Source organism: Artibeus jamaicensis, unplaced genomic scaffold, assembly GCF_021234435.1.
Source record: "Artibeus jamaicensis isolate MK-2021 breed Jamaican fruit bat unplaced genomic scaffold, CSHL_Jam_final contig_1028, whole genome shotgun sequence".
NCBI lineage: Eukaryota > Metazoa > Chordata > Mammalia > Chiroptera > Phyllostomidae > Artibeus > Artibeus jamaicensis.
In genome coordinates, this window is record NW_026521201.1 from 3428732 (window position 1) to 3442537 (window position 13806).

At 35.4% G+C, this 13806-nt stretch overlaps 1 protein-coding gene and 1 pseudogene across 4 annotated transcripts in view; one reads left to right on the plus strand and one right to left on the minus strand.

Annotated features, from left to right (window-relative positions):
* Positions 1 to 13806, plus strand: part of CUNH12orf4 (chromosome unknown C12orf4 homolog) — a 66982-nt gene that overhangs the window by 25100 nt on the left and 28076 nt on the right. For all 4 annotated transcript variants that reach the window (XM_053662246.1, XM_053662253.1, XM_037152897.2 and 1 more), the window contains exons 7-9: positions 10884 to 10990; positions 11350 to 11547; positions 12598 to 12726. In XM_053662246.1, coding sequence (XP_053518221.1) covers positions 10884 to 10990; positions 11350 to 11547; positions 12598 to 12726 — 434 coding nt within the window. The remainder of the gene's footprint in view (positions 1 to 10883; positions 10991 to 11349; positions 11548 to 12597; positions 12727 to 13806) is intronic.
* LOC119054843 (60S ribosomal protein L35-like) lies at positions 7369 to 8177 on the minus strand (annotated as a pseudogene).

The following is a 13806-nucleotide window of genomic DNA, read 5'->3' on the forward strand; positions in this document are numbered from 1 at the left end:
AAGCTATGAAACCTCCATTCTACAAAAATTATCTGTCACTTTGCTGCTATAGTTACAGAAATTCAATATATAGGATCAATTCTATCATGTGAGTATTGACCTCTGGCTGGTGCTCCTTTTAAAAACCAAATATTCCCAGGAAAGGATATTTTTACCATGACTTTGTTAGTTTGCTTTCCTGTTTTGATAGAGGTTTTCTTAGGCAACAGAAATATGTTTTCAACACAACTATGTACAGAGTGGGGCAAAAGTAGGTTTATAGTTGAGTACATAAAACATAGTTTATTTGTGCATCATTATTTAGTAATTCTTGTATTATTTTTCATACAAAAAAATTGTAAACCAACTTTAACCCCACCCTGTATATACTTCTATGAGCTTGATAAAAATTGTATTTTAGTTTTATTCATTTATTTTTACTTTTTTCCCTTTTATTGAATTAATTGGGGTGACACTGGTTAACAAAATTATATAGGTTTCAGGTGCGCAATTCTATGATACATCATCTGTATATTGTATTGTGTGTTCCTCACCCCAAGTCAAGTCCCCTTCCATCCTCATTTATCCCCCGTATACTCTCCTACACCTCCCTATATCCCCCTTCACCAGCAATCACCAATTACTGCACTGTTGTCCCTTTCTTGAGTTTTTTTCTTTTTCTTTTTTTGCTCAATCCTTCTACCATCCCCCCAGTCCCATCTCAACAGCTGTCATCCTGTTCTCTATATGTCTGTCACTCTTTTGCTTATGAGCTTATTTTGTTCATTAGATTTCCCATTAGAATGAAATCATGGCACTTGTCTTTCTCTAACTGGCTTATTTATTCACTTACATAATATTCTTCAGGTCCATCTATGCTGTTGCAAAGGGTAGGATTTTCTTCTTTTTTTACAGCCAGGTATTATTCAGTCATGTATATGTACCACAGCTATTTTATCCACTCATCTCCTGATGGGCACTTGGCTGCTTCCAGATCTTAGCTATTGTAAATGATGCTGCAATGAACATAGGGGTGCATACATTTTTTTGATCTAGTGTTTCTGGTATCTTTGGGTAAATTCCCAGAAGTGGAATCACTGGGACATAAGACAGTTCCATTTTATTTTTCTCCTCACCCAAGGACATTTTTTTCATTGCTTTTTAGAGTGAGATGAACAAAGAGAGCGTTTAGAGAGAGGGGAAGGGGGGGAGAAGGAGCAGGGGAAAAATACTGACTTGAGAGAGAAACATCAGTTGGTTGCCTTTTTGGTTGTGCCGAAAAGCACCCCAACCAGGGACTGAACCTGCAACCCAGGCATGTGCCCTGATGGTGAATTGAACCCACAACCTTTTGGTTTGCAAAACAACAGCCAACAAACTGAGCTATGGGCCCATTTTTTTTTAATCTTTCCACAGCTACCGAGGTGCAGACTGGTAGTCTGCATTTCCACCAACAGTATGTGGGGGTTCTCTTTTCTCCACAACCTCACCAACATTTGTTTGTTGATTTATTGATGATAGCCATTCTAACAGGTGTGAGGTGATACCTCATTGTGGTTTTAATTCGCATTTCTCTGATGATTAGCGACATTGAGCATCTTTTCATATGTCTGTTGGCCATCACTATATTCTCTTTGGAGCAGTGTCTATTCAGGTCTTTTGCCCATTTTTTAGTGGGGTTGTTTGTTTTTTGATGTTGAGTTGTATACGTTCTTTATAAATTTATTTTAACCCTTTATCAGATGTATCATTGACAACTTGTTCTCCCATTCAGTGGGTTGAATTTTCATTTTGTTAATGATTTACTTTGTAAAAACTTTTTAATTTGATGTAGTCCCATTTATTATTTTGTTGTTTCCCTTGCCTGTGGAGATATATGTGGAAAAAATATTGCTGTGAGAATTGTCCAAGATTTTACTGCCTATGTTTTCTTTGAGGATTTTTATGGTTTCGAGACTAACATTTAAGTCTTTAATATATTTGAGTTTATTCTTGAATATGGTATAACAAGGTGGTCTAGTTTCATTTTTTTGCATGTATATGTCCAGTTTTCTCAATACCATTTACTGAATAGCCTTTCTTTACCCCATTGTATGTTTTTGCCTCCTTTGTTAAATATAATTGACTATAAAGGTGTAGGTTTATTTCTGGGCTCTCTATTCAGTTCCATTGATCTATATGTCTGTTGTTATGCTATTACAGTGCTGTTTTGATTACTATGGCTTTGTCGTATAGTTTGATATTAGGTGTGTGATTTCTCCAACTTCATTTTTCTTTCTCTAGATAGCTGTTGCTATTGGGGTCTTTTGTGGTTCCATATAAATTTTTGTAATGTTTGTTCTAGTTCTGTACAGTACACCATTGGTATCTTTATGCTGAATCTATAGATGGCTTTGGGTAGTATGGACATTTTAATGATGTTAAGTTTTCCTATTCCTGAAGACAATATATACTTCCACTTATTTGTATCTTCTTTAGTTTTTTTCTCCAGCGTCTTACAATTTTCCAAGTATAGGTCTTTTACATCCTTGGTTAAATATATTCTTAGGTGCTTTATTCTTTTTGAAGCAATTGTGAATGGGATTGATGTTTTAGTTTCCCTTTCTGATTGTTTATTATTGTTGTATAAAAATGTAATCAATTTCTGGATATTTATTTTGTATCCTGCTGCTTTTTTGAATTCATTTATCAGTTCTAGTAGTTTTTTGGTGGAATCTTTAGGGTTTTCCTTTTTTTTAATTTATAAAAAATTATGTATTCTTTTTTTTTATTGTTGTTTAGTTACAGTTGTCCCTCGTTTTTCCCCATTGTCCACCCCTACCCCTTACCCCCATATACATTATCATGTTATCTACAAATAATGACAGTTTTACTTTCTTTCTTATTTGGATGCCTTTTATTTCTTCTTGTCTGAAGCTATTACTAGGACTTACAGTACTACATTGAATAAGTGAGGTAAAAGTGGACATTCCTGCCTTGTTCCCAATCTTAAGGAAAACACTTGTAGTTTTTGCCTGTTGAGTATGATACTGGCAATGGGTTTGTTATATATGGCCTTTGTTATATTGAGGTATGTTCTCTCTATTGCCACTTTGCTCAGAGTTTTTATTATAAGTGGGTGCTGGATTTTATCAAAGTTTTTTTTGCGTATATTGATATAATCATATGTTTTTTTCCTTCATTTTGTTTATGTGGTAAATCACATTTATTGATGATATACAAATGTTGCATCCTTACATTCCTGAAATAAATCCCACTTGATCATTGTATATGATATTTTTGATGCTTTAGTGTATTCAGTTGCTAATATTTTGTTGAGGATTTTAGCATCTGTGTTCATTAGAGATACTGGCATAATTTTCTTTTCTTTTTTTGTACTGTCTTTATTTGGTTTTAGAATTAGTATAATGCTGGCTTCATAAAAGGAGCTGAAAGCCTTCCCCCCTACTGAAGTTTTTGGAATAGTTTGAGAAGAAGAGGTGTTAGTTCTTCTGGGAATGTTTGATAAAATTCACCTGTGAACTATCTGTTAATGGCTTTTGTTTGTTTGGGATTTTTTGATTACTGCTTAATCTGTCTATTCAGATTCTCTGATTCTTCCCGATTCAGTTTTTGATGACTGTATGTTCCTAAGAATTGATCCATTTTTTTTCATATTGTCCAATATGTAGGCATGTAGTTGTTCATAGTATTTTCTTACAATTTGTTGTATTTCTTTGGTATCAGTTGTTACTTTTCTTCTTTCATTTCTGATTTTATTTATTTGGGTCCTCTTTTTTCTTGAGTCTGATTAAAAGTTTATCAATCTTGTTTATCATTTCGAAGAACTGGCTCTTGGTTTCTTCCATCTTTTGTATTGTTTTTTCGATTCTATTTCATTTATTTCTGATTTGATCTTTATTATTTCCTTTCTACTCACTTTCAACTTTGTTCTTTTTCAAGCTGCTTTTCTTTTTCAGGCTTCTTTAAGTGTAAAATTAGGTTGTTTATTTGAGATTTTTCTTGTTTCTTGATATAGGCCTGTATAGCTGCTATGAGTTTTCCAGTTAGGATTGCTTTTGCTGTGTCTGACAAATTTTGCATTCTTGTGTATGCATTTTCATTTGTTTCAAGGTATCTTTTGATTTCTGCCTGATCTCTTAGTTGTCCCATTCATTGTTTTGTAACATGTTATTTAATCTTCATGTCTTAATATGTTTTTCAGTTTTTTTCTTGTGGTTGATTTCTAGTGTCAACCATCATGGCCAAAGAAGATGCTTGGTATGATCTAGGTCTTCTTAAATTTATTGAGACTTGCTTTGTGTCTTAATATGTGGTCTAGCCTAGAAAATGTTTCATGTGCACTTGAAAACAATGTATATTCTGATGTTTTGGTGTAAAATGCTCGGAAAATATCGAACCCATTTGCTCTAATGTGTCATTTAAGGCTGCCATTCACTTGTTGACTTTCTTTCTGGAAGATCTATCTATTGATGTCAATGGGTGTTAAAATCCCCTACTATGACTGTATTATTGTCAGTCTCTCTCTTTATATCCATCAGGACTTGCTTTACATATTTAGATGCTCCTGTGTTGGGTACATAAGTGTTATATCCTCTTGTTAGATTGCTCCCTTTATCGTTCTGTTGTGTTCTTCTTTGTCTCTCACATTAGCCTTTGTTTTAAAGTCTATTTTGTCAGATACAAGTATTGCTACTGCTACTTCAGCTTTTTTTCCATTTCCATTTGCATGAAATATCTTTTCCCATCCCTTTACTTTTCATCTGTATGTATATTTTGTTCTGTGGTGGATCTCTTGTAGACAGTATATATGTGGGTCTTGTTTTTTAATCTGTTCAGCTACCCTGTGTCTTTTGATTGGTGCAGGGTAAGCCATTTACACTTAAAGTGATTAGTGATAGCTACATATTTATTACTATTTTATTCTTTTAACTATGTTCCTCTGTTCCACTGCCTTGTCCTCATCCTTCTTCTTAAAGCAGGCTCTTTAACACTTCTTGTAATACTGGGTTGGTATTAACAAACTTCGTGGACTTTTTTCACATCTGGGAAGCTCTTTATTTCTCCTTCAATTTTAAATGATAGCCTTGCTGAGTAAAGTAGTTTTTGTGGTAGGTCTCTGCTTTTCATCACTTTGAATATGTCATGCCAATCCCTCTGGTCTGAAATGTTTTTGTTGAATAATCAGCTGAACATCTTTTAGGAGTTCCATTGTAGGTAACTGTCTTTATCTTGCTGCTTTTAAGAGTCTCTCTCTTTGTCTTTATTAACCTTTTGCATTTTAATTATCATGTATCTTGGTGTGGGCTTATTTGGGTCCATCTTGTTTGGGACTATGCACTTCCTGCACTTTTGTGTCTTTTTCCTTCACAAGATTAGGGGAATTCTCTTTCATTATTTTTTCAAATAGTTTCTCAATCCCTTGCTCTTTCTTCTCCTTCTGGTACCACTATGATGCAGATATTGTTATACTTTATGTTGTCCAAATGTTCCTTAACTAGCCTCATTAAAAATTTTTTTTTCTTTTTGTTGCTCTCACAGGGCGTTTTTTTTTCCTACCTTGTTTTCCAAATCACTTCATCCAAACTCCTGTCTATTCCTTCCAGTGTATTCTTCATTTCAAATATTATATTCTTCTTTGCTGACTGGTCTTTTCTTATGGTTTCTGTGTCCTTTTTCATGCTGTTGAGCATCCTTATAACCATTGCTTTGAACTCTATATCTGATAAATTTATGGCCTCTATTTCATTTAGCTCTTTTTCTGGAGATTTCTTCTGTTCTTTCATTTGGGGCCTTCCATTTCATTGTCTTCCTGTTATGACTGCCTCTTCGTGTTTGTTTCTGTGTATTAGATGGATCTGCTCTGACTCCCAGTCATTGTGGGTGACCTTATATAGTAGTTTCCTGTTGGGTCCAATAGTGCAATATCCTTTATCACCTGAACTGGGTGCTGCCAGATGTCTCTGTGTAGTTTATGTGAGCCCTCCTATTTTGGCCTATTCATGCATGGAATCAACCCTCAGGCTGTCTGTGAGGCTCAACCCCCAACCATGGCATATAACCTGCTGTGCAGGTGCTAGCCACACCAAGTGGAGTTTGCCTCAGCAGGGTTTGGTGCCTGCTGAGATCTCCCTCTGGTTATGCTGCTTATGAAGCTTATTTTACCCTGCTCTGATACTGTCTGAAGCTGGCCACTGGGTGTGTTGGTTTTGGGCCTCTTGGGAGGGACTCTGGTGCAGATTAATGTAAGACACTGCCTATGACTGGCCCTCTGCAACCTGTTTGAAGCTTTTCAAGTGATCCACAGTTGTGGCTGCCTCTGCTGGGCCTGGATGAAGGCCAGGCTGTGTACCAAGGCCAGCTTTTACCACCACTGGGCCCCAGGACAGTTAGCAAAAGTCCCATGGCACCCCAATAAGATCTGCCTTCTCCTGCCTCTACCTGCTGGTGTCCTATTAGGCTAAGTCACTGGAAGAGTCTCTGGTTGTACTCCTCAGCTGGCATAAGCTCCAGGTAGTGAGGAAAGAGGGAGTCCAGAGAGGAGCTAATCCTTTCCCCCAGGCTGATGCCACATGCAGGGAGGGGAGTGCTCCCCATGAAAAAGATGGCATCTGTGGTATGAGAAAATGGCTGAGCACAGGGATCCTGGTGGCTATCCCTTCAGCTCCCTCCTCATATCCACAAACCCCAGACTCTCCTCAGGTGACTGTAGTTGGTTCTACCTTCCTTCCACCAGAGCCCAGGGTGAATGGCTGCAAATGAAGTTTTGCGCATCAGCTTTTTGATAGGGTTCCTGTGTCTCTAGCAGATTCCCATCTCTCCCTGGTGGACAGGTGGTATGTGGACACCTCTTCCCAACTCTGGTGCTTTGGACTAGGGAGCCCAGCTTGTGGTCTAGACACACCTGTAGCTGAGAGTGAACCTCTGCAGCCGAGATACCCTCGGAACCTCAGCCACCTCCCATAGGAGCAGGGCCAGCCCTTTTTGCATCTCTGCTCTTCCTACCAGTCTTGTAAATTTTTCTGTAAATTCTTGGTTATAAGACTTCTCTTTATCTAGTCTTCCATTGGTTATTCAGCTTGCTTTTTTAAAAAAAAAAGTAAGGTCTATTGGAGGAGAAATTACATAAAGCAAAATTCACCTGTTTTAGGTTTACATTTTGATCGGTTTTGACACATAAATTAGTCGTGAAACCATCACAGCAATCAAGATGTGGTATTTCTCTGTTTCATCTTTTCTTTTTCTTTTTGTACTTTCGTAATTAATCTTCTATCCTTGCCCCCCTCCTGGCAATCCATCTGATTTCTGTCCCTGTAGTTTTGAATGGAATCAAACTCTATGTAGCAGTTTGTATCTTTCTTCTTTCACTTAGCATAATGCTTTTGAGACTCATTCATGTTGTTCCATCTGTGAGTGGTTCTTTCTTTCTTTTTTTTTTTTTCTCCATGAGCCCGTTTGTGCTTTACTGACCCTGTGATACTCAGGCCTTGGCCCATACTTCCACAGTGGGTTCAGCCTGTCCTTCCACAGCTGCGTCTCGGTCTTCAAGTTCTCTTCATGCTTGTCGAGCCAGTGCACATGGCCCGTGTTTCTTTGGGCAGCAGATCCAGAGTCTTGTACTTCCTGCCCTTGTAAAATTTTCTCAGGTTTTCTTTCTGAGTCTGCTGAATATCAGTGAGAACATGGGTAATAGATTTGCAAATAACTTGTACCTTAGAAAACTTGGACGCTGCTCCTTCTGTCATTTCAGCAACGCAGAGCTGGGACTGTTCCACCTTCAGGTCACCTAGCTGTTTGAGTAGCTCCTCCTTCTTGCCATGGTCTCGAGCCTGAATTTTGGCAGTGTTTGAATGAGCCACCACTGGTTGCTCGGAGAGAAACAGTTCTTTCCTTTTTGTTGCTCAGTAGTATTATGGTAGTCTTTGTTTATTCATTCACTCAGTACTGGACATTTGCCATATATCTAGATTTTGGCAATGCTGTATACATTTGTATACAGTTCTTTGTATATACATATGTTCTTATTTCTCCTGTATAAATACCTAGTAGTAAGATTGCTGGATCACATAGTAATGTATGTTTAACTTTATAAGCAACTGCCAGACTATCTTCTTACATTTTTCCATTCCCACCACCAGTATATGAAGGTTCCAGATGTTCCACCTCTTCGTCAGCACTTGGTATAGATATTTAGTCATTCTGGCAGATTTTGAAGTGGTATCTTATTGTGATTTTACTTGGCATTTCCCTGATGGCTAATAAATAATGTTGAGTGTTTTTTTCATATGTTGATCTTTCATCTATGTCTCTTTTTTGTTTGTTTATTATTGACTTGTGAGAGTTCTGTATATATTCTGAATATAAGTTCATCATCAGATAAGTGTTTTATGAATATTTTCTTTCACCTTGTAGCTTGTGTTTTTATTTTCTTAATAGTATCTTTTTGAGGAGCCAAGTTTTCCATTTTAATATAATACAGTTTATTAATTCTTAAATGGTTTCTGCCGTAATTAGATATCTTTGCCTAATCCAAGATTACAAAGATTTTCTTCTGTTTTCTTCTGGAAGTTTTGTACTTAAAGTTATACATATAAGTCATGACGTATATCATATAAATACTAATAAATTATTTGCTATAAAATAAAGAATAAATATATCTGTATATGTTGGTCTGTAGTTTCTTTCTTATAATATTTTCCTTTGGTTTTTATATTGGGGGAATGGTGGCCTCATAATATGAGTTGTTGGTCTACTGATGAGCCTGTCAAAGAAGTTGATATCTGTTACCACTGATTTGATACCATGTTTTATTTCTAGTCTTTTCATTTGCTTTCTGTCTTTGCTTGAATTCCTTATCTGCCCCTGTGTGTTGTTTTTACACTAGATTTTTTAACATTTTATTTATACTTATTTGGAAATCTCTTTTAGTCCTAAAATCTGGGTCATCTCTGTTTTTGTTGATTGCTTTATCTATTTACAATGACTTTTTTGTTTGCTTGTCTGCCTTTTGGGGTCTCTCTCTCTGAATGATGAATTTTGTATGTATTAGAAAAGAGATAAATAATATTTATATCCAAAATGAACAGACCATTAATATGAAGGCCATGCAGATCTAGTTGGCAGTTGAGCTGAGTTTGGTTCTTGTTCCCTCAGGACATCACTAGCTTCATTTTCTATAGGGGTAAGCTGCCACCACTTTGTGTTTAGAGTGGGGTTTGGGCTTTAGAGGGTTTTTCTCTGTCATTCTGCTCCATCCTTAGCTTAGGGTAGTCTGTGCAGGCCTTGCCACAGCATGAGTCTCCTCTGTGCAGTTGCTTGATCCCCCAGGAATGGACTGTTGTTTGTTACTTGGTGCTAGGCTTAGAGTTCGGAGTGGGAGACAGGTCTCAGTTGTCTTTATCCAGCTTCAGTCTTGGGCAGGCCTTTATATACTCAGGCCTTGGGCTTAGAACATTCTCAGCATTTCTACCTGTGCCACCAAGGTGGCGCTCTTGTCTCCTGACCTGCCTACATTGTTTTCTTGGAAGTACCTAGTGGAGTCCAAATGAAGAGTTTGCAAATGCATGCAAACTCTCCTTGTGCTTGGGATACATAGCTATTATAAATTTACATGCTAGCCTATACTTGATTTTTAAGAATTTGTTAAAATTTTAGCTGATTTCCTCTTACCCACTTAGATTACAGCAACACATTTCTACCATGCTCTACCAAAAATGAAATGTGTCCTGTTTCTCCTTGGAGGGTGTGTTAACACTTTAGAATTTAGTTACTGGATTGTATTGTTATCTCAAGTATCTGATAAGCTCCAAAAAAGTTATGATTTTATATGCAGGGTTCAGCAAAAGTAACACCATTGAGTGTAATTGGTAAGGTATGTGAATGTCTTGCACAAGGTGAACAGCAATTTCAGTATGTCACCTAAAATGTCACATGGTGTGCTTGAGTCTGATATTGTTATGTTACAGAATTACATGCTTATGATTTTGTAATAAAATATTTTTATGTAATAAAAAAGGGGCATTCTTTTTGCTGGACTTTATATTTGGCTTTTTTTATTAGAGTGGGAACAACCTTCTTTTGTGGCTTTTTGTGTCCTAAGATAATGTTTTATTAATATAAATTTATGTTTAGGTTTATATTTGCCATATACTAATGAAGTCAGTGAGACTAATGAGATTGCTTGGATTAACTACAAAATGTAATCAGGGAAATAGATGACTATCATAGGCTTATATTATTTTCAGTGTGCTATGAAATTTGAATTGAACAGTTGTACATTTGTAGTGCCTCCATGGAAGCCTTTTCAGGAAATCCAAGAGCAAACTAGAGCAAAAAGAGAAGTATTTTTAATGGAAGGAAAATGTTGGTTGGGGGTAGAGGGGAATAAAACAGGAAATGGTAAAAAAAAGAGAGAGAGAATGTGAATACATTCAAATGAACTTCATCTTTTTCTGTTATTCCTTATTTGATGTGTTAAGTTTTCATTTTAATTTCTATCACTTTGCCTATTTTCTAGTTTTGCCTGCAGCCAACCCTAATAAGAGTATGATTTGTATATTTTTAAATATGTTATTATAAGTAACATTAGTCAACTTCTTTTAACCATTCTCTTAGGCTATTAAGAAATACTAAATGATAGTATATGAATTGATATTATAGTGACTGAAAAGGAATGGCATTAACTAATACATAGAAAACGTATTACTAACTGAGGAAATAAAAGAACAAGTGCAAATTTTAGAACCTCTTGGTACTTATTATCTTGTCATAGATTAAGGATAAGTTTAGCAATAAATTAAGTGCTACTTTCTGCTGTTAGTCTTGTGTCATTTCATTAGAAAGCTTTCTTTAAGAAAAGTTCTTGACAAACATGCCTAAAAAATGAATAATTTTGTTAATTTCAGTGAAGAAATTAAAGTTCAACCAAGTCAGTTTAGAGAATCAGTAGAAGCAAATGGAAGGATTTATGAAGAACAGAGAAAGTTAGAAGAAAGTTTTACCATTCACCTAGGTAAGTATATTAATTTTTCATAGTCACAATTTATTATAACTTGAAAAACCTTTTATGATGTAAGAAAAATTCTTAACATACGAGTAAAACATACCTATGTTATTTATAATTATGAAGTATATCCTGTTCTATGAAAGCCTGTAGATCATTAGCTATAAGTTTTCTATTTTAGCTTATATGTTATTTTTTGCAAATAGAAAGATGAAATATCAATAGTTGTTAAAATGAGAAATCGCAAGGCCCATTTTTAATTATTTGTAGCACAGATTTAAATGAATTCTTGTCATAGAGAGTTGTATCCTGTTATACTGGAGTTTGCAGTTAAATATCTTTCTGGAATTGTTGCTTATACCCCCCAGGAGCTCAGTTGAAGACCATGCATAATTTGAGATTGCTGAGAGCAGATATGCTTGATTTCTGTAAACACAAAAGAAATCATCGAAATGGTGTGAAACTCCATCGACTCCAGACAGCTCTCTCTCTTTATTCCACATCTCTCTGTGGCCTGGTTTTATTAGTAGATAATAGAATCAATTCATACAGTGGTATTAAAAGAGGTAAGTTAACATTATACGTATTTACTTCATTAAGTACCATTTTTACAAGGAAAGAAATTAAATTATGGAAAATTTGAAAAAAAATTTTTAGTCACCCCAGTGTTCAAGTAGACTAAGCAATAACATACCCAGCAACAGCTATTTTAGATTTGTTTTATACTTTAGCATGGGTAGGGTGCTTCAGAATATTTGATTTTTCTTCTTACAGTACCTTCGTTTCAAGGTATTAAAGAAGAATAATCAGCCCTGGCTGGTGTAGCTCAGTGGACTGAGCACAGGCTGCAAACCAAAGGGTTGCCGGTTCGGTTCCCAGTCAGGGCACATGCCTGGGTTGCCGGCCATGTCCCTGGTGGAGTGTGCATGAGAGGCAACCACACACTGATATTTCTCTCCCTCTCTTTTTGTCTCCCTTCCCCTTTCTCTAAAAATAAATAAATAAAATCTTTTTTAAAAAAAGAAAAGATATAAATGTAGTTTTAGATATATAAACAATCTTGGCTCATTGAATTTTAATTCCTCCATCTGCCCTATTTTTGTTTTTTAAATAATCTATTTCTTAAATGTGCTCGGTAAAAGTCATCCCTTCCCTCATATTGCAACTCACTTTTTATGATTATTTTAAATTTTTTAAATATGTAAAATGTTTTTAAATGAATAACTTTTTAAAAGAAGCTTCACTAGAGCTTATTTGGTATCATAAATATAAGGACCATATTATATTTTGGGAGGTTTTTTCTGTTTTTTTCTTTATTTTTATCATTGACACTTTTTAGCACTCTTTCGTTATGATCAGAGTATCTATGATTTAAAGAAGGCTTGGAATTATGTTAAAGTTTCCTTGTCTATTAAGTGTTTACTCTTTTAAGTGACCGAGATTGTTTCTAATCAATACAAAATTGCTGTACTTGAACTTCATAAGACATAATCATTGGAAAGACAAATATAAGAAATACTTGTAAATTTTATTTTACCAGATCTCCTTGTCTATAAGTAAATACTAAATATTTGATAGTTCACCTTTAAAGTTTGTAAATGTTTTGGGTTCCTTAGATTTTGCCACAGTTTGTCAAGAATGCACGGACTTTCATTTTCCCCGAATTGAAGAACAGTTGGAAGTTGTCCAGCAGGTGGTACTTTATGCTAGAACCCAGCGTAGGAGTAAGTTGAAAGAGTCACATGGTCAGTAAAACCCAATTTTTTTTTAATTTCACTTTCAGTATTTTCTGTCCCTACACACTTTAATAGCATTTTGAAATACAGAAAATTGTATTGGTGGAGAAGTGGAAGAAAGAAATGAAGGACAAAATTGAAGATCCTTAGGAGCTTAGATTCTGTTCTTAATTCTTTTGCATGATTTTTTTCGAGATCCTTAGTAACAACTGTTTTTAAATTTCAGTCTGTAGTTACATTTGAAATAGGCACTTACTGGAAAGCTGCTTGTCTTTCAACCTAAGTTCTGTATCTAAAATGAATATAATTATCACTGCAAATGGCATTGAAGTCATAGAGTAAATAGTAGCACAAAATACATACTTTTTATAGCTTTCACCCACTTAGGTGGGTGAATGACATCTTAGCATGATGTCAATAACAAGAATTGTTCTCAGTTCTTCTTTTTAAAAAATTGCTATATCCAGAACTATGTCCTGCTTTTTCTCTATCTTTTTACAATATGAACATCCTTGCTAACTATTTAGGAAATGTATTGGAAAATGATTTTAAAGCTATGGAAAAAGTTCATGGCATCTCTCTTCAGAAGATTTCTGTGTTTACAGAGACTTAAGGGAAGACATAGGTAAAAGAAAACTCTGACTCAAATTACACAGTAATTCTTTTTTTCACTGAATAATTTATCTTGGACATTATTTCATATCAGTACATAAAAAGCATCCTCATATTTTTTAATGGTGTATAGTAGTCTATTGCAGCATATCTCATTATTAATCATCTCCTTATGGATAGACATTTATTCTGTTCCAAAGTCATTGCTATTGTAAGTAATAATGCATGAGTAACCTTGCACATATATCATTGCACATATGACTATGTCTATAGGGTAGGTTGTCTAAGAGAAATTCCTGGATTAAAGGGAACATACATTTATAATTTTGATAGTGTTAGCAATCTCTCTTCGAAAGTGGCTCTACCATTTTATATTCTCACTATAGGTAACTGTGGCTTTGCTGTGACAGTATGTGTTATATACAGCATAGCCAGGCTGAGTACTAGGATGTGAAGTACTGTCAATGTGAAGTCATA